The 19,999-nt window shown below is 37.1% G+C and overlaps 1 protein-coding gene across 2 annotated transcripts; it reads left to right on the top strand.

Moving 5' to 3' along the window:
* The first annotated feature begins 625 nt into the window (after positions 1 to 625).
* LOC111512519 (zinc metalloproteinase nas-13) lies at positions 626 to 16,912 on the top strand. Of its 2 annotated transcripts, none has more exons than XM_023168655.2 (4): positions 626 to 784; positions 4,789 to 4,974; positions 11,709 to 12,035; positions 16,043 to 16,912. In XM_023168655.2, exons 1-4 carry the CDS (start codon positions 685 to 687, stop codon positions 16,315 to 16,317), a joined length of 888 nt encoding a protein of 295 aa, XP_023024423.2. In that variant the 5' UTR covers positions 626 to 684; the 3' UTR covers positions 16,318 to 16,912. The 2 variants fall into 2 exon arrangements, with proteins under 2 accessions (XP_023024423.2, XP_074029659.1); XM_074173558.1 differs by having other exon boundaries at positions 661 to 784; positions 4,793 to 4,974.
* Positions 16,913 to 19,999: the final 3,087 nt, after the last annotated feature.

Raw genomic sequence — 19,999 nt, 5'->3', positions numbered from 1 at the left:
TATTTATTTTCAATACATATATTTCAGAAGATGTAAATTCGCATTCACAGATGTAGGTACAAAAACTGTTGTTCGTATTTTATGTATAAAATTCGTGTTTTCGTGGCACATGAGAAAATTAATAGTCTCATGTGCCATCAAAATACACCCATTTTACGCACTCAATACAAAAATAACTGTTTTATATAGGTAACAAAATTGATCATCGAAACGAATTTAAAATTATATATCAAACACATTAGGGGTCTGAGATTTTTTCTGAGGTCGCTGTCAGTACTTGAAAAAGTATCTATCAAATATAAAATTATGGCTAGAACACTTTGCTGTCACCAACTGATGCACAGTAACATGTTTAATGCAGTTTTATTCGTTGAAGATGAGAAACAGATATGCTAAATTAATCGTTGAGTGGTCCTGGCAGATCCTTTCTGGGGATTCAAACAATAAATTCATATAATATCATCAATATATCAAGTAAATGGTGTGTTATCAGTTTAAAATTAATTAATTTTGTCTTTAGCCTACTTTATCGAATAGTGGGCTGAAAAATGTCCACTCATAAACATTTCTATTGGAGAAATGCTAATAATAATCTTCGCAAAGGCTATTAAATCGTAACACATAAGTACTACGAAGAAAGAGTCGGCAGTTTTAGTGTGCCAGTTGCCGAAACCGGGTCGTAAGATGAGGTTATGGTGTTTGCTTTTGGCGTGTGTTGAGTGTCGAGCAAGGTTTATTCTTCCTCATGTGCCTGATATGCTGCATCCACCAGTGCCCAATATCGGTCAGTAATACTGAAATGACGTCTCATTTTTCTGTTATTGTACTTTTTGTTTCTGATTTTCATCGAATCATAGAAAATTATACTACATATATATGAAGAGTATCTACAAAGTGATCAGTAAAACGTGCATCACATGTGATTTTTATTCATTTCAGTAGTAGTTTTATTCGAAATTCGACTTTGACATCGATTTCTGCTTTGTTCAAGTAAAAACTATTTAAAACGTGATTTGCACTATCTATAAATGTTTTCCTAAAAATTCAATAGGCGAATTATTTCTCAAACTATCGAAAAATGTTATTGCAAAGTTTTTCGAAATGCAGTTTTAGCCCGTAGCCAGTATGCTGCATGAAATAAATTCAATTTCAGTTAGAAATGTAAGCTTTCACGACTGGTGTCAATGTTTTGGATGGTTCTCGAACTTTGCCATGGTCTTCTTTGGTTACAGTCTCCAAACGTTTCGACTGCAACTACGGCATCTTCAGTGGCGTGGTCGAAGTATTCTTCTTGACGTGTCAACAGACCACGGCAAAACCCAGAAACCGTCGAAAATATTTCAGTTACTGCCAATTGTCTGCCAATTGCCAAAATCAGTCAACATGCAAATGTCCGAAAATTAAGAAATCTGTTTAAATCTGTTTAAAATCTGTTTTCCGTTAATCAGCTGTCACCCCCATTCGAACGACAACTTTCAGAAGTTGAGAAACTTGTGCGAGCTAAGGACTAACGAGGTCTTAGCTTTTAACGTGTGATTCCTAGCATTATTGAGGGTTTATGATAGACCAATACCTAACCTAACCTAACCTAACCTAACTCTAAAATTGCTTTATATACATATCTAACAGAGTACTATACTAGAAATTCGCGAGGAATTTTCTCGTGAAGTTTTTTGCTTTTATCAGCGTGATTCAAATGAAGATGAACAAGGGACTGTTACCTTTGTCACTATTTATAGTTCCCATGGCAAACTCTGCTATTTCCAGACTTTCGAAATCATCTAAAAATTCAGTGTCATATACCGATGTCAACAATTTTAGACAGTTTTCATTTATTCGATGGCCATTATTTTCCGGTCTCCGAAATCGGATATTGTGTTCTTTGAAACGAGTTCTAATAGCTCGCTTTGTCACACCGATGTGTGACAACATTTTGCTTCATACATACCTAACATTATTGGTTAAGAGGACCGAGACCAAGTGGGGAACATCTGTTTACCGAAAACTGACCACAAATCCAACCACCATTGATCCGTGCTTTCGGGCACGGTCTTGAGACGGAACTAGGCATCATCAAATATGATTTACAACAAAATTGTTACTACAAAGTGATGGCGGAACAGACTTTGGCTGAAAGACAGCAAGAGCCTCGCAAGGAAGAGGAGCCGTCACAAACAGTGCTTGCACTTCCCTACATCAGAGGATTATCGGAAAGGATAAGAAGAATTGGGTCCAAGTATAACCTCAGAACCTGCTTCGGATCCGGAAACATTTTCCGTAACAGCCTCACGAAAACCAGGCCACTAAACGCGGACTGCGATTCCAAGAATTGCATTTACCGGATACCCTGTGAGTGCGGAAAATCCTATATTGGTGAAACTAAGAGGTCATTGAAAGTCCGCGTTGTCGAGCACAAGAAACACACAGCGAGGAAATACCAGCAAATCAGGAATAGCAGAGCATGTTTAGTCTTATCAACATAACATCGAGTTGTCCCAAGCTATCATCCACAGAGAGGAAGACTGATTTAAATACGTTGTCCAACAACGTATTTAGTGAAGTTAGCGTAGAGATATGCAAGATATCCAGTCATCACCCGAAGACAATTGTGGATACTAACAATCGAAACGTCGTAAAGTAACTTGGCTTGAAATCTCTTGTTCCATTTTCATTTTTTTGCTTGTATTTTATTCGACTGTCATTTCTTTTCAGGTTTTTTTGTTTATTATAATTGTTATTTTCAGCTATTCTTTTTAATTTTCAATTGTAATGGTTCTTCAAAGATTTCAAATCATTTCATATCATATTAGACAATGGAAGTCCGAACTAATAAAATTCATTATCAACCACGTTCAAACAAACAGGGCCAGAATTGTTTCCGGTTGAACTGAAAACAATTCTGACCCTTGCAGATTTGTGTTAGTTGTATGTAGAAGAAGATCCCTCAACCATTCAATAGTATTTGGTATAGCGACACAGAAACAACACGGATACATCAATTGATATTGACATTTGTGCATCTAGTAGTGTTCTCGGTAGAAATGAGTAAGTTAGCGAAACGCGTCTAGAAATAAAAAATGTTTGTGAAAATCGTTCAATTATTATCATGGATAGTACATGACGGGCCCCAAATAAATTACTAAAGAACCAATCACCGAAGATGGTTTCAGAAGTGAAAAACACACTCAAGAAGAGTAAAAATTTAATCAAACGCGTTCTAAACAATTTCTGAAATATACGTTCTACCAAAAATTCACAAGCCTGGCAAGTCGGTACGTCCAATTATATCCGCCACTAGTTTCCCTACTTATAAAACTGCTAAATGGCAAACCAAACAGTTTCAAACTCTTTCAATCACAATATCGAGTTTAGGTGTTGTTTACTCATATCATTTGATGTACCCTCGATTTTACCAAGTATCCTTATATCAATAACTATTAAATATTTAAGGGATCTTCTGATAATCATTATTCTCAGTGGAAAATCAATCGAAGACTGTAATAACCAATCGACAAAAATCTGCATGGAGCCAAATTGCTTGCAGTTCAACAAATGTTTCAACAGACAGCATGAAGGCCCAGCAATGGGAAACCCATTGTCCTCCTTCAAAACTAATCTGTTCATGAGCAGACTTGAATTTGAAGCAAAAGATAATTTAGATTACATTTCATAGACTTGAAACCAATATGTGGACGATGAATTTGCGATATTTGATACAAAGAAATCAAAGGTAGAAGACTTTGCTTTAACAACAACAGAGCCCCGAATAATAAGGTTACATATGACATTGAAAAAAAAAACGAAGGCTTACAATTTTTGGATATCTTAGTGATAAGAAGAATTCAGTGCCTACAGAAAGAATGCCAGTACTTTCTTGATGGGTCATACCATTGTCCACAACACAAAATGACAGGTCTAAACTTTCTTATCCATAGACGTGTTACTTTCCCCTAGAATAAAGAAAGGAACGATTTCGAGAAATTGTAATCAGTGATATAGCTGAAGGCAACGGAGATTCTTCAAATATAGTATATGAGTCAATTAGAAAACGTGAATTAGGGAAGAATATTCGTAAATCTTCTATTTTCAAAAAATACATAGTTTCAAAGTTTATTGTTCTTCCGATTGATTCAAGATATTGCGGGTTAGATCACATTTCATAAATTTACACGTACAAATTTTAGGTAACCCTGAAGACAAGATGTTGGAAAGCTGGAATTTCGGCGATAAATGAAATGTGAGCACTGTGACAAGAAACATATCGGTCAGACTAAGCGAGTTTCAAAGATTTTCTGTTCGAAAAGTTTGAGAACAATTCTCTATTCCTCAGAATAAGAAATGAATTTTGCACAAAGCCATATTGAAAATCGAATGGATTAAACGGTTTCAAGTTCTGGTTTGATATAGTTTTTTTTATGTTGTTTTGAAGTTAATTAACGTTAGAATTGAACTTTAGAAGTGGTTTCTTCAGCCATTTTGAAAACGTCAGCAGCTTTTTCAGGTGTTGAAAATTGCTCTTCATCCATTCTGTTTTCCCAGAAAAAATTAGATGAAATATTCAATCGTAACTGTTATAATCATTTCAGACATTGTATATACCAATGCATTTTTTTTAATAGATTGGAAAAAAGTTAATGCTATTGAAATAGATTATCTACACACTGATTCGCGAAAAATAATGTTATGTTTTATCATCACATGTTTATTTATCCTTCACTGTCCAAAATATGCAAATTATCCATATTGATTTCATGATTTTGATTAATATTTACCATTCTTTTTTTGAAGTCAGCAATGCAACAAATACCGATGAGGAGTTTCTGGACCCAGAACTGTCTCCTGGATTATTCCAAGGCGATATGGCACTCACGAATGAGTTTTATAATTATTGGAGAGTAGGAATCAAGTTTGATGTGTTCCCGGATAAAATGTGGAAGAATGGTGTCGTACCATACACAATCAGCCCACTTTACGGTAAGTTGTGAAATGAAACAACAATATCACTCGAACTAACAATCCTCACAATAACAGAATTAGTTCACCTCCAAGCAGAAACATTCTTGCTTTAAAAATATCTGGGACAAAGCAGATTCGAGCTCGGGACCTTAGGGCGGAGAGCCGGACACATATTCATTCAACCAATTCACCGCTCTCACTATAATTAACATTTTGAACCAATTTTCCTGGTTTATTCCCTCTAATATTCCTCTCATCTGAAAAATGTCTGGTTCATATTCATATTGTTGAAATATTCAATAATCATCATTGATCATTTATACACATAACAGTAGGTACATAATATTATGCATCATATTTTGAATGAATTTACTAGTAGATTCAAATATAAGTAATCATAAATATCTTCACGTTCGACGCCATCTGTAGTGTAGACATAATACTCAAACAAAACCAGACCAGAGTAAAAATCAACCAGTAAGTCCACTCCCACTACTTTCATTCATAAATTCACAAAGTTCTCGGTGACTTCGAAACGAAGTGTGGAACCAATTTCGTTCTTTTACTATAGGCGTGCGCTCATATGAAAAGGAAATTTAAGGTTATTATAGAATATTTTGTGGTAAATTACAAAAACTAAAAACAATAATAACAACAGCAAATAAACTGAACACAATATCAATTTCCGGTCGTTTATTATAACTAATCCGATGTTCGTGGGCCGTCAAATCCTTCGATACTACAGCACTGAACGCGTTCATCGATAGTCAGCTTCATCTTAATCAGGTTGGAAACTTACCCCTTACCCTGTCAACTGTCTTTTGCCAGGAGGACGAGTGGTTCATGACGTAGGGTGTTTTGGTGGCGACATAAAGGTCAATGACATCTATGCCGCTCTGGCCTTGTGTACCCCTTCCTGACTGGGGTATTTGATGAACAAACTGTTCATTTTAACAGACGCCGTGGGTCTTCACTCAACCGAGCGGCGGGGCCTTCTGAATCGAGGGGGGACGTCTATAGTGTAATCAACAGCTTCCCTGACTAATGGGTTATCATGAGTTTCCGCTGACTCGAAAACTCTCTGATCCCTCGACTGAATGGACTGCCGTATAGTTAACAACTTGAAATCTCTGCGGATGGCTTCATTCCGCACGAACCATGGAGCATTTACCAGCATCCTGAGAAGTTTATTTTGCAACCTTTCCAAAGTGAAGAGGTTTGACGGAGCGGTTTGTCCCCAAGCGCCTGAAGCATACATAATGACAGGCTTGAACGTCTTGTCGTATAATAAAATCTTATTTCTAAGACTGAGCTTAGAGTTTCGATTGATCAGAGGATAGAGTTTGGCTATCGTCATTTGTACTCTGTTCCTTATATAGTTGATGTGATTTACCCAGGTGAGTCGGCGGTCTACCCAAAGACCTAGGTATTTGACTTGCGTTTGCCATTCGATCTCCCTGCCTGAAATCGTGACTCTTGTATCTGGAGAAGCGTTACGCCTCCCCAAATCTATCGCCTGAGTTTTTCATGGTTTCACCCGAATCTTCCACTACAGGTGCCAGCGTTCGAGGTCGTTCAATGCGCGTTGCATGTAGACGACCGCCAACCCTCGACCCATGGAAGAAGCGAGGAGAGCCGTATTATCGGCGTACAGGGTAACCTTCACGTGATCGAACCTCGGAAGGTCGCTCGAGTAAAGGCTGTACAGTAGTGGAGACAGCACAGCTCCTTGAGGCACTCCAGCTTGGATTTCCCTGACAGGAGACAGGGTCCCTTCAACTCGGACCTGAAATGTTCTGCTCTTCAGAAAGGACCTAATCCCCCGGATCAGGCCCCGAGGCAGGTCGAAATCGAGCATTTTATGTAATAAGCCTTCGTGCCATACTCGGTCGAAGGTTTTCGAAATGTCCAGGAAGACAAGATGGATTCTCTTCCTATTATTAAGCTGTGAGATGGAGTTTTCGACCAGTCCCAAGGCCTGCAGCTCGGTGGAGTGTGCTCTCCTGAAGCCGAATTGTTCATCAGGCAGAACATTTCGGTCTTCAATTTCTTCGGTTAGCCTTTGCAGCACAACACGTTCAGCCGGCTTAGCCGTTGAGCAAAGCAGACTAATCGGACGATGATTCTGGGGAAAGAGCGGGTTCTAGCTCTGTTCCGGTATCATGACAACTACGGCATGCTTCCATCTTCGGGGGAAGTATCTGAGGGCGATTGAGCTATTTATTATAAACAATAGATATCTGATAAAGTTCTCCGGGAGCTGCTTCAACAACCTATTGTTGATTGAATCAATTCCCGGAGCCTTCTTGGGTTTGGAGGCCCTGATGTACCCCCTCAGTTCTCCCTCCGAAGCTGGACGAATCACGTCGTCGTCTCTTTTCCTAAGGATTCGCTGAACTCGTTGCTCCAGCCGGATATCACGGTCAATATCATCATCCGGGTAAACGTTAAACTGGAACTGACTCTCCGTTGTGTCTGCAAAGGCCAACGCCTTCTCAGCGGGGGAGTAGCAGATACCGCGCTATCCGTGAAGAGGGGTGGGAGCGGTTTTCCTTTTCTCGAGCCTGCGGGTGACTCGCCATAGCTCATCATCCCCAGGTTCGAGAGATTCCAAACACTCGCTCCACCTCTCGTTTCTGTAGTCAATGATGGCCTGTTTAACTTGGTTGGCCATCCTGCTAGCAACAGCCTTGTCTCCAGGATAGAAAGTCCGCTGGTAAACTCGTCTGAGTCGGTTTCTCTCCCGAATAATGTTCTATATCCTGGGAGGAAACTCATTAGAGCTTCGCAGAGGACACTCTGTCCTGGTTGTGGCTGCGCGGAAAGCGTTGTTCACAGATAATTCGAAATCCACCACTGCCACGTCGAGACCGTTGCGAGTTTGGAGCGCCTCACGTTCCGTACGATTCTCCACTAGATGAGCCTTGAAGGCTTTCCAATCCGTGGATGATCTCATCGATAGTCCTGGGGAGGGGGATCATCACCCAGCATCAGGATGAATGGATTATGATCTGAGTCTAGTTCCGACAAAGTGTACACTTCGCAAGACAAGGAAACGTTCCTGAGTAGTGCGATATCAAGCACGTCAGGGTCTGTTATCTCCACGGTAGAACGTAGGCTCACCTGGACCCATCACTCGATACTCATGCCTGTCAGCATGCGCATGGAGCGTTCGGCCGTTCGCATTGGTGATTCTGCTCCACAGATTGTGCTTGGCGTTGAAGTCAATGCTTGGCAATTGTAAGGGTATCTGTCGACAACAGCAGTTCATCTAGTGATTCTGGGAGTAGACGATTCCGCGGGAGCTTGTAAACTGAGATTAGTCTATGACGACCTCCTCTCAGTTGAAGTTCAACTCCCACGGCTTCCTTGCCGTGTAACTGATCCGAGTCAATGCCGAATTGAACGTGAGGAAGATTACGTTTGACAAAAATGCCAACTCTTTCCCCAACACGTCCAACTCATTCTCTATGGTAGAAACGGTAGTTTGGAATACCAAAAGGTTCATTGTGCAGGTGGGTTTCCTGCACAAGTGCGACGTCAATATTCTGCGCTTTCATGAAGTTTTCGAAATAAAGTTTTTTGTTTGAAATGCCGTTGGCATTCTAAAATACGACCTTAAGAGAACTAGGTAATGTTGGTTGTCTAGCCATGAAGAGGTACCAGTTATCACGCTGGTGTTCACCGTAAACATCTTATCGAGTACGGGGAGCTGAGTGAACAATTTCTTCATCTGGTCCAGAGCGGAACAGATGTCACTAACTTTCGACGAGCGAGGACTATTGGGCGCTTTAGTCGGCTTGGCGGAGGTGTTGCCGCTCTTTGCCGCTCCTGCATAACTCATCCCCGGGTGTGTGCTAGATGCTCCAGCAGGGCGCCTTCCAGGTGTGGATGCATTTTGGAGAGCAATTGCAGCCACCTTGGTCCTCCTGTTAACCTTGGGGAACTCAGAACAACCTCGGTAGTTCGCAGTATGCACCCCCTGAAAATAACAATTATATTAAGCAAAAAAACCTGAAATGAAATAATAGTGAAATAAAATACAAGTAAAAATAGAACAAAAAAAAAATAAAAATAAAAAAATGAACAAGAAAATAAAAATGAAGTTGAGAGATTCCAAGCCACGTTAGTTCACGACTTTTCGATTGTTAGTGTCTACAATCGTCTTCGGGTGATGACTGAGCTGATTTCTTCGAGAGATGACTATTTATAGGCCGTTCGAGTATTCTCACTTATCCCCGCTTTCCATTTTCCGCTTTACTGGTTCCGTGGGAGATGACCTCTTGGCGGGAGTTGGCCATTTTTTGCTTGATGATGGGTTTCCATATGTTAGGTATTTCTACGCTGGCTTGGCTGAATACGTTGTTGGACAACATGTATGCGGCTTCTTTGAATTTTCTCCTAAACCAATGTTCCTCTCTGTGTAAGATCTCAGCTTGGGGCCACTCGATGTTGTGTTTATGGGTCCAAACATGGTATGCTATTCCTGATTTACTAGTTTCCCCTCACTGTGTGTGTTTTTGTGCTTGGCAATGCGAATATTCAATAGCTTCTTAGTTTCACCAATATAGTATTTTTCCCACCCACAGGGTATCCAGTAAATGTAAATTCTTGGAATCGCAGTCCGCGTTTGGTAGACTGGTTTTCGTGAGGCTGCTTCGGATGGTGTTACCGGATCTAAAGCAGGTTCTGATATCGTACTTGGAACCAATTCTTTTTATCTTCTCCGATAATCCTCTGATGTAGGGAAGTGCAAGCACCGGTTGTAACGACTTCTCTTCGTTGCGAGGCTCCTGCTGTCTTTAAGCCAAAGTCTTTTCTACCATCGCTTTGGAGTAGCTATTCCGTTGAAGATCATTTTTGATGATGTCTAGTTCCTTCTCGAGACCTTCCTTCGTATTACAGAGCCCAAAAGCACGGTCTAATAGAATCTTGATGATTCCTCTTTTAGTCGATTGATGGTGGTTGGATTCGTGGTTCAGATATTGTCCCGTATGAGTGGGTTTTCGGTATACAGATGTTTCCCACTTAGTGTCGATTCTCTTCACTAAAACGTCTAAGAATGGCAATTCATTGTGGATTTCCTTCTCCATTGTGAAAGTGATGGAAGGTCTCACGCTGTGAGGCGTCTAGTTAAGTATTCCCATGGTTATATATTATGAAGGTGTCGTCAACATATCTCAACCAGACTCGAGGTTTCTTGTGGGCTTCTTCAATGGTCAGAGTTTCAAACCACTTCATTTATATGTTGGCTATGACTGGTGAAGGTGGTGATCTCATTGGCAGTCCCTCATCTTGTGTAAAGAAGTCGTCTTTCAGTTGGAAATAACAGTTTCGTACACAGCATCCTAGTAATTCCATAATTACTTCTACAGGTAGATTCGTTCTCTCTTTCTGGAGAAACATTGGTTTAGGAGAAAATTCAAGGAAGCCGCATACATGTTGTCCAACAACGTATTCAGCCAAGCCAGCGTAGAAATACGCAACATATGGAAACACATCATCAAGAAAAAAATGGCGAACTCCCGCCAAACGGTCATCTCCCACGGAACCAATGAAGCGGAAAATGGAAAGCGGGGATAAGTGAAAGTACTCGAACGACCTATGAATAGTCATCTCTCAATGAAATGAGTTCAGTCATCACCCGAAGACGATTGTAGATACTAATAATCGAAACGTCGTGAACTAACTTGAAATCTCTTAACTTTATTTTCATTTTCTTGTTCATTTCTTTATTTTCATTTATTTTTTGTTCTTTTTTTACTTGTATTTCATTTCACTATTATTTCATTTCAGGTTTTTTTTGCTTAATATAGTTGTTATTTTCAGCTATTCATTTTTAATTATTCTCTTAGTTGTTTCAAGAATTTCAAATTATTTTATATAGTAGACAATGGAAATCCGAACTAGTGAAATTCATCATGAAACATTGTCAATTACCTTCAAACATGAGACATACACACTAAAAAATCGGCTATTTTCATAACAATATTTAATAAACGATATTCCACTTCAACGGCCTCTCACATTCACCGATCCAGGTGTTACTTTCGATACAAAACTCGTGCCACACATTGAAGCCACTCTGTCTGCTGCAAACAGGATGAATGGATTTATTGCGCGAATCTCCATTTCTCGAATCCATCTACATGCCTTCGTCAGAACAAAATCAGAACTTGCATCCATAATCTGGATTCCATCTCATCAGTTGTATACCAGGAAAGTTGAATCAGTTCAACGTCGGTTCCTAAAACTTCTCTCCTATAGATCAGACAATATCTATCCACCAATTCATTTTCCCATGATGCATTATTAGCTAGACATGCTATAAATAGCTTGAGTTGCCGTCTTGATTGCCACTTCACCATTTTTCTTTTTGAACTGAATAATAATTCAATTACTGACCCGCATATTCCGCAAAAACTGAATTTCAATGTACCTAGACCAACCTCTAGAGTGGTAAATCCTTTTTATCTACCAACACCACGTACACATATTCTGAAACGTTCACCTCTGCATAACATGTGTGTCAAATGTAACTCAGCAAGTTGTCAGCTCGATATTTTTTACTGTTTCATTTCTGCGACTAGATATTTTTACTTCAGCTAATTATATAGGTATTGTTCTTATGTTAAAATTTATTATGAAAAGTATTGTAATTTGACTTATATTCCTGTTCTGTAGTTGGGTCTAACCTGTAGAACAGTGTATGAATAAATAAATAAATACATGAATAAATATATACTTTTCAGAGCCTTCTGAAGAAGTAACTATCATCAAAGCCATCAGATATCTGAACTTTATGACCTGCCTCCGTTTCGTACCTTGGGATGGAAAAAGTAAAGACTACCTTCTGATCTGGCCAATAAAGTATCCCAAAGGTTGTTGGTCCTTCGTCGGTCGATTTGGAGGGGCCCAGATTGTCAGCCTGCAGGCGCCCGATGCAAGAGGACCTAACTGTCTAGGGACCGAAGGAAGAGCTATTCATGAACTAATGCATGCGATTGGAATTTTCCATGAGCAGTCCAGATGGGATAGGGATAAGTTCGTGAAGATTCACATGGAAAACATTGTTCCGCGTGAGTATTCTCAAATTACCTAATTTATGACTGTGAAGTTACAGCGACGAAAATATTCTGGATACTCATTCATTTTCATTTTTCTGGAATCATTTTTTTTAATAAATCTGTTTAGACTCTAATTACTTTTGTTGCAATGGATCTTTTTACGAATAAATTTTCGAGTTGCTAATGGGTAATTTTATGTCACTCACTTGTGCAGACTTGGTCATGGCAGAACTACAAAATATATGCATAAAAAGTTGTCATTTTCATTGCCCTTTTTCAAAAGATATGTTGACGAAATTGTTACTTCCATTCCAAAAAATAAACAAACCTAAATATTAGCTACTTTCCATAGTTTTCATCCAACACTGAAATTTACTCTTGAAATTAAAAAATAAAACAATTCGTTAACCTTTCTAGATACTAAAATAATTTTAGATTCTGAAGGTAGACTGGTATCATAAACCAACTTTTTCACAGTCATTTCTACAATAATTTTCAAAACATAACTGTCACAGTAGAATCAACATTATAAGGAATTTCAAATCAGGGAATTACCTAGTGAAAATTAATTTTCCTGGAGCCCTTATTAGAAAAATAAATAAAGAAAGCAGTTTCACTTCCCAAAGTACAGGTGTAAAACCCAAATATCACAAAATGCAGTTGTAGAAAATTTATCTGATGAACTTGGAATGCTACTCAGTACCGAACAAATTAAAGTGATCTATTCAAATGAAAATACAGTTGGAAAGCACTTTTTCTTGAAACAAAAACAGAAACATCACAAGAAATACAATCCAATATAGTGTACAAATTTAACTGTGGAAGCTGTCACAAATCTAAGTTGGTCTCTATTGGGATCTTCTGACCACAAACTCATTTCAGTGTTGAGTGAATAAACGATCAATGTTGGGGAACAATTTAAGGCGCGCAAAGTTTGGCATTACAAATCAGATGAATGGAAGGATTTTCAAGACCATTTCCGAAATTTCCCCTGGCTAGATGTTTGTTTCAGCTCTGAAGATCCATCAACTTATGCTTCTGAAGTCACGGAAGTTATTGTGGAAGTGGAATCACATTCGTTTTTTAATGAAACGACCTTCTAACGGCAAACCCTGGTTCAACTAAAATTGCTAGTAAGCTGTCGCCTCAAAAAATCTTGCCAACCGCCAGTGGCGCAAAAATCCCAATGCCAAAAGTTTGTAAATGCTTGCAACAGCTGCAAGATTAAGATAAATGAAAGCAAAGAACTTCACAATCAGAGAGTTAGGGATAAACTGTTTGCCAATCCCAAAGGGTCTAGATCCTTCTGGTCGGTAGCTGAAGCTTTTGATCAGAACTTTACAAAATCCACAATTCCACCACTAACACAAGCGGATGGTTCAACTGCAACAACAGCTATAGAAAAAGCAAATATATGAAGTACCCGTCATCGTACGCAAAAAGTGCGCAAATAAACTCACACCAGTATTTTGCATACTCTTCAACCTGTCTTATAAGAAAGGGGTTGTCCCTTCTTGTTGGACGATTGCTCGCGTTCAGCCTATTCTCAAAAAGGGCAAGAAAAATTTTTCAAATGACTATAGACAAGTCGCTCTGCTATCAGTGATATCAAAAATCATGGAAAAAGTCGTAAATCACCATATCTTCAAATATATGGAAGACTTCAAAATTTTGAGAAATCATCAATATAGCCATCAGAAACAAAGATCAACAGGTGGCCTTCTATCGTATGTCACCCATAGTTGGAATAACGCAATCGAGAAACACGGATAATCAAGAACACTTGCGCGTGATATTTCTGACGCCTTGACTGTGTGTGGGCATGAGGGTTTGCTGCTTGCTATAGCTTGTCGGATCATTTTTGTGCATGACTCTTCAGCTTCCTGCAAGTGGTCGTCGATGGATACCTCGTGGAGACTTTCACCATCAACGCTGGTGATTCCCAGCGATGCATAATGTCTCCAATCCTGTTTTTATTGTATATCGACGACTTATTGGAAAAAACCAGGAATCTAATATATTCCCCTGCGGAGCTTTGCCCCTAAACATACCCGGAAGTTGCTGGATTACATCGAAAAAAGTACCATTCGCCTCATTGTAGACACGAACATCACTTGCAAACTTGATAGTCTGGAACATAGAAGAAAGGTTGGAGATTCGTCTCGCTTCTATAGAATTTTAATTAGAACCTTCATATCAACTCTCCAATTAACGTAACAACTGTTATCCTCCGGGAGAGTGAGAAATTCGAAAATTATACCCTAAACTAGGTTTTTAAGGTTTCATCTAACAGAATCCTCAACGGCTCTTAAGTAAAGAAAAAGCTGCCAAGGTCGCTGATGTTGAAAAGTCATTCAGTAATATCAGTAGCCAAAAATTCGACAATATTTTGTGCGAATTTTTTGAAGGGAGAATAACAAAAATAGAAAGAAGATTTGTAGAGATGGATTTGGAAAGGGGTTATAAGGGTAAAAATTAATTGATGTAATTTGTCCTGCTTTCTTGAATATTAATGTAAATTATCCGAATTGTAAGATTTCCTGCAAGATTTCCATGGAAGATTTCTATGCAAAATTTGAATTGCTAGATTTCCTGCAAGATGTCTATGCAAGATTTGGAAAGCGATTAAATGGGTGAAAATTAATTGATGTGGTTTGTCCTACTTTCTTGAATATCAATGCAAATTATCCGAATTGCAGGATTTCCTGCAAGATTTCCATGCAAGATTTCTATGCAAGATTTCTATGCAAAATTTGAATTGCAAGATTTCCTGAAAGATTTCCATGCAAGAATTGGAAATCGATTAAATGGGTAAAAATTATTTGATGTTGTTTGTCCTGCTTTCTTGAATATCAATGTAAATTATCCGAATTGCAAGATATCCTGCAAGATTTCCATGCAAGATTTCTATGCAAAATTTTAATTGCAAGATTTCCTACAAGATATCTATGCAAGATTTTTAAAGCAGTTATAGGGGTGAGAATTAATTGATATGGTTTGTCCTGCTTTCCTGAATATATTGAAAATTATTCGAATTGCAAGATTTCCTGCGAGATTTCTATGCAAGATTTGGAAATCGATTAAATACGTGAAAATTAATTGATGTGGTTTGTCCTGCTTTCTTGAATATTAATGTGAATTATCCGAATTGCAAGACTTCCTGCAAAATTTCCATGCAAGATTTCTATGCAAAATTTTAATTGCAAGATCTCCTGCAAGATTTTCATGCAAGATTTGTGAAGCGGTTATAGATGTGAGAATTATTTGATATGGTGGGTCTTGCTTCCCTGAATATTTATACAAATTATTCGATTTACAATATTTCCATGCAAGAGTCGAAAATTGATTTTAGGGGACAAAATCAATTGATGTGGTTTATCCTGCTTTCCTGAATATCAATGCAAATTATTCAAATCGCAAGATTTCCTGTAAGACTTTCTGCAATTTTTCATGCAAGATTTGGATAGAGGTTATAGAGGTCAAAATTATTTGATGTAATTTATCCTGCTTTTCTGAATATTTATGCAAATTATTCGATTTGAAATATTTCCTGCAAGACTTCCTGCAAGATTTCCATGCAAGATTTTGAAAGCGGTTATAGGGGTGAAAATTAATTGATATGTGGTTCGTCCTGCTTTATTAAATATTTATGCAAATCATCGGAAATGCAAGATTTTCCGCAAAATTTCCTGTAAGATATCCATGCAAGATTTGGAAAGCGTTTGTATGGGTGATAATTAATTGATGTGGTTTGTCTTGCTTTCCTGAATATTTATGCGAATTATTCGAATTGCAAGATTTGGAAAGCGGTTATAGGGGTGAAAATTAATTGATGTGGTTTGTCCTGCTTTTCCGAATATTTATGCAAATTATTTGAATAACAAGAACATTGTACCAATTTTGTCATTATTGCTGTAGACGAAATCTACAATTTTGACTCGATAATAAATTAACAACTATCAACTGAATCACACAATCTGAAAGATAAATAAATAACAAGATAATTTACTTCTTTTCAGAATATAAATCAAACTTCGATAAGCAGAGCCTGAAGAATACCACATATAGTTTCGAATATGATTACGACTCCATAATGCATTACGGAAAATTCTTTTTCACTAAAAAGAAAGGAAAACCAACCATCACTCCGAAGCAACCTGGTGTGAAGTCGATTGGTCAAAGAAAAGGAATGTCGAAAGGAGACTGTCTGAAAGTAAACGATTTATACGGATGCTTCAAGAATCCTAGGACAAGGAGGAAATATTATAGTATATGCAACTTCCTAGGAATATGATTTTCTTTAAAACTGAGTTTTATTTAATATGGAATCGAAAATCATAACTGAATACGTTTAAGATGTTTGTTTGAGAATGATGTATGGAATACGATGTCCTACGCGTATTTCACATAAATTAAAGGATGCTGGATGACTTCAATCAAGCACGCTTTTGTACAAAATTTTGAATAATAAAATCCCTCAATATTTGTATCAAAAAATTGGATTTAGGACTGATGTGCATCATTTGCACTTGCGAGGATAAAACCAAAATATCCTTTTGCTATAATTAGGCCACTTTGGGCGACGTCCTTGATGCATTGAAATTGAGGAATAAACAATTCTTATTCAACAACAAATAGGTGCCTGTATTATTTGATTATGTTATTATCATTGGTGGAAAACAGAATTTTCTTTAGAGTTCACAAATTTATATCTGACTCTCCTTTTCATATGCATGTGTATTTATTACTTTTTCAAGAGGACTGTAGAAGAATTGACTGCAGAGTCTAACGGATCTACTTTTATTAATGTGTTTGCTATTGAAAAATCACTCTGTATTACTTTATACAATGGTAAATAATAAATGTATAATTATTGTCGTATATGATTTGAGTAATAACTTCAAGAATAAGAATCACATTTTTGTGGTCCTTCAAAAATACCTTGAAAAGGCGAAATCATTAACGGGTATTTGTTATTTGCTTTTTCTTTACTTGATTGATATGTTTGCATGTATTGAATCTCTAGTTCTACGGTGTCACCATTAAAGTGCGCACCATTTGGGAAACTTTTCTATCGAAAAGTTTCGATGAAGTTTAACTTCGGCATTTGTTTGTGCATTAAATTTAACTTAAAATGATGCGGCCAACTGCGAACCACTGACGTTCAGTGTTTGTCAAATTCAACTTTTTTTTGAAACGAATTGAAAAAGTGCTTTTCTAGATCGGATTCCAACAAAAAGTTACTTGAAAAAGTTGTGTCTACGGCAATTTTATATCCATATGCCAAATTTTATGCAACTAGGATAAAGTTAACGTTTTGCTTATTTTTGACAGATATTCCCTTTATTTTAAAAAACAAGTTCAGTTAATTGTCATCAATTCATGTATACATAACAAACTCATCATGGAGTTTAACTTTTCTGATACATTTTTACTTATACGGACATTTTCAAAGAGAAATTAAAAATGTGCTATAAAAATTTCAACATGACTGGTGCAAAGTTTCAATCACTTGGCTATTTTCTTAAACAAACCTTTGATTTCAAAAAAGCAGAGGCAACTAAAAAAAGATGAAAATAATTTCGATAGATCTATTATTATTTTTATAAATTTTAAACAACAATAATATTATAGAAACTACAAATGGGTACAAAAAATTACTTATTGATCTGAATGAGGTTGTCAAACACTTATAGTCTACATTTCAGTATGTCGTCCTCCACATTCAATACAAATTATGGTCCTTCTACTGACATCTATAACTGCATTTTTAATAAATCGGGGATTTATATTTACACAGCACTCGCGAATGATATTTTCCAGATGTTCTATGTTAGTAAATGGTCTACTTCGGTACACTTTTTGTTACAGGTAACCCCACAAGAAAGAGTCTAAAGGCGTCAAGTCGGGTGATCTAGGTGGCCAATAATGTTCCCAGTTACGTCCAATAACTTTGCCTCCGAACATTTGTTGAAGGGACTATTTTACAGCAACCGTGTGATGTATTGGTGCGCTATCAAGCTGATACCATAGGTCGTATTTAATATTTAAAGGCATATTATCTAAAATTATTTAAAAGGTTGAGATAACCGACGGATGATAAATTTTCCGTAAAGAAAAATGGCCCATTTATTTGGTCGTTAAGTATCCCACACCATACATTAGTTTTAAAGGAATACTGATCACCACATTCAAGTGTGAAATTGGGATTTCTGTCCATAACATTTTATATGGAAACTTTACATTTTCTTGTCTCTCTCCTTGAAACCAGAATGAAAACCATAAACGGACATCAAAATCTCGTTCTTTTAATGTGTTGATAAATTTTGGCTTGTAAGGCCAAAATTTATTCTTTAATAAAATGTTTCTAATACTTCCTCTCTTGTAATCGGTATTTTTAATAATATAGGTTATGCTCGTTTGCCCGTGTTCAATAACTTTTAAACAAATGTTAAGTTGGGCCTCCTCATCATATTTACTTGGAGTGTGCTTTTTCTTAAATTGATTTGCTACGGATCCTATTTCTCTGAATTTCGACATTATCCTTGACACAGTAGTATGTTGAACATTTTTTCCTGGATGCCGTTCATTAAAAATGTTAGCTACTTGCCGGTATGGTGTATTCTCACCACATGTTAAAACTATTTCTATTCTTTCCTGAAGAGACAACATTATTGCGACAATAACTGTTGAAAATTTGACAAGTAAATCAACAACTTGACACTACCATACCATGCATTTTGTTTGTCAAGACCTACTTAAAAATTTTATTCAACGTGATTAAGCATCCTTACCGCCCTAGTTAGTGTTTAGAAATAATCTGTTGATACTGAATATTGAAATTTTAATGTAATTTCAACTCTAGTGATGTTATTAATACTTATTGGAGTTTTTGGGTTGTGTCTGCATTTTCAAAATTGAATTTACTGACGTTTGTTTAAGAAAATAGCCAAGTGATTGAAACTTTGCACCAGTCATGTTAAAATTTTTATAGCACATTTTCAATTTCTCTCTAAAAATGTCCGTATGAGTAAAAATGTATCAGAAAAGTTAAACTCCATGATGAGTTTGTTATGTATACATGAACTGATGACAATTAACTGAACTTGTTTTTTAAAATAAAGGGGATATCTGTCAAAAATAAGCAAAACGTTAACTTTATCCTAGTTGCATAAAATTTGGCATATGGATATAAAATTGCTGTAGACACAACTTTTTTAAGTAATTTTTTGTTAAATTCGATCTAGAAATGCACTTTTTCAATTTTATTTTTTTTAAGTTGAATTTGACAAACACTGAACGTCAGTGGGTCGCAGTTGGCCACATCATTTCAAGTTGAATTTAAAGCAATTTAAAGCCGAAGTTAAACTTCATTGAAACTTTTCGAAAAAAAAGTTTCCCATATGGTGCGCACTTTAATGGTGACACTGTATGTTGATTACCACAGAAGGAACTTTTTTCATCAGTTAATAATAAATCGTTTGATCTCATTATTTCCCAGCTTAAATTTGAAGCACAAACAAGTGCCGAAGTTAAACTTCATTGAAACTTTTCGAAAAAAAAGTTTCCTATATGGTGAGCACTTCAATGGTGACACTGTATATGGTCAATTTTTGAGAATAATCATCTGTAAGTCAGTTTACAGATCTGGCGTACAAATATTATTGAGAGTACTTGTCTATTTGGTAATCATACAATAAGTCTATAACATTTTTGTCTAATTATCACTAGTTGATTTTATTTATATGGCCGGTTTCGGGTTTGACCCCAATATCAAGTATAAAACTAAAAGTAAGGAGAGGTATTTGATAGATAGCTAGTTGGGCGGGATGCCAACTTTAAAATTCACCACTGAAAATTCTAGGGGTTGTTAAACTTATAAATTCAAGATAGGAGACCTACATAAATCGAGTTGCTGGTTTAGGGGTATATATTTATGGTTTTTGATTGATTTGTTAATTTCCATGGCTTCTAAC

Source organism: Leptinotarsa decemlineata, unplaced genomic scaffold (genome assembly GCF_025532065.1).
Source record: "Leptinotarsa decemlineata unplaced genomic scaffold, Ldec_3_MD MMD2_tig00000251_RagTag_RagTag, whole genome shotgun sequence".
Taxonomy (NCBI): Eukaryota; Metazoa; Arthropoda; class Insecta; order Coleoptera; family Chrysomelidae; genus Leptinotarsa; species Leptinotarsa decemlineata.
This window is presented reverse-complemented; position numbering and strand designations above follow the sequence as displayed.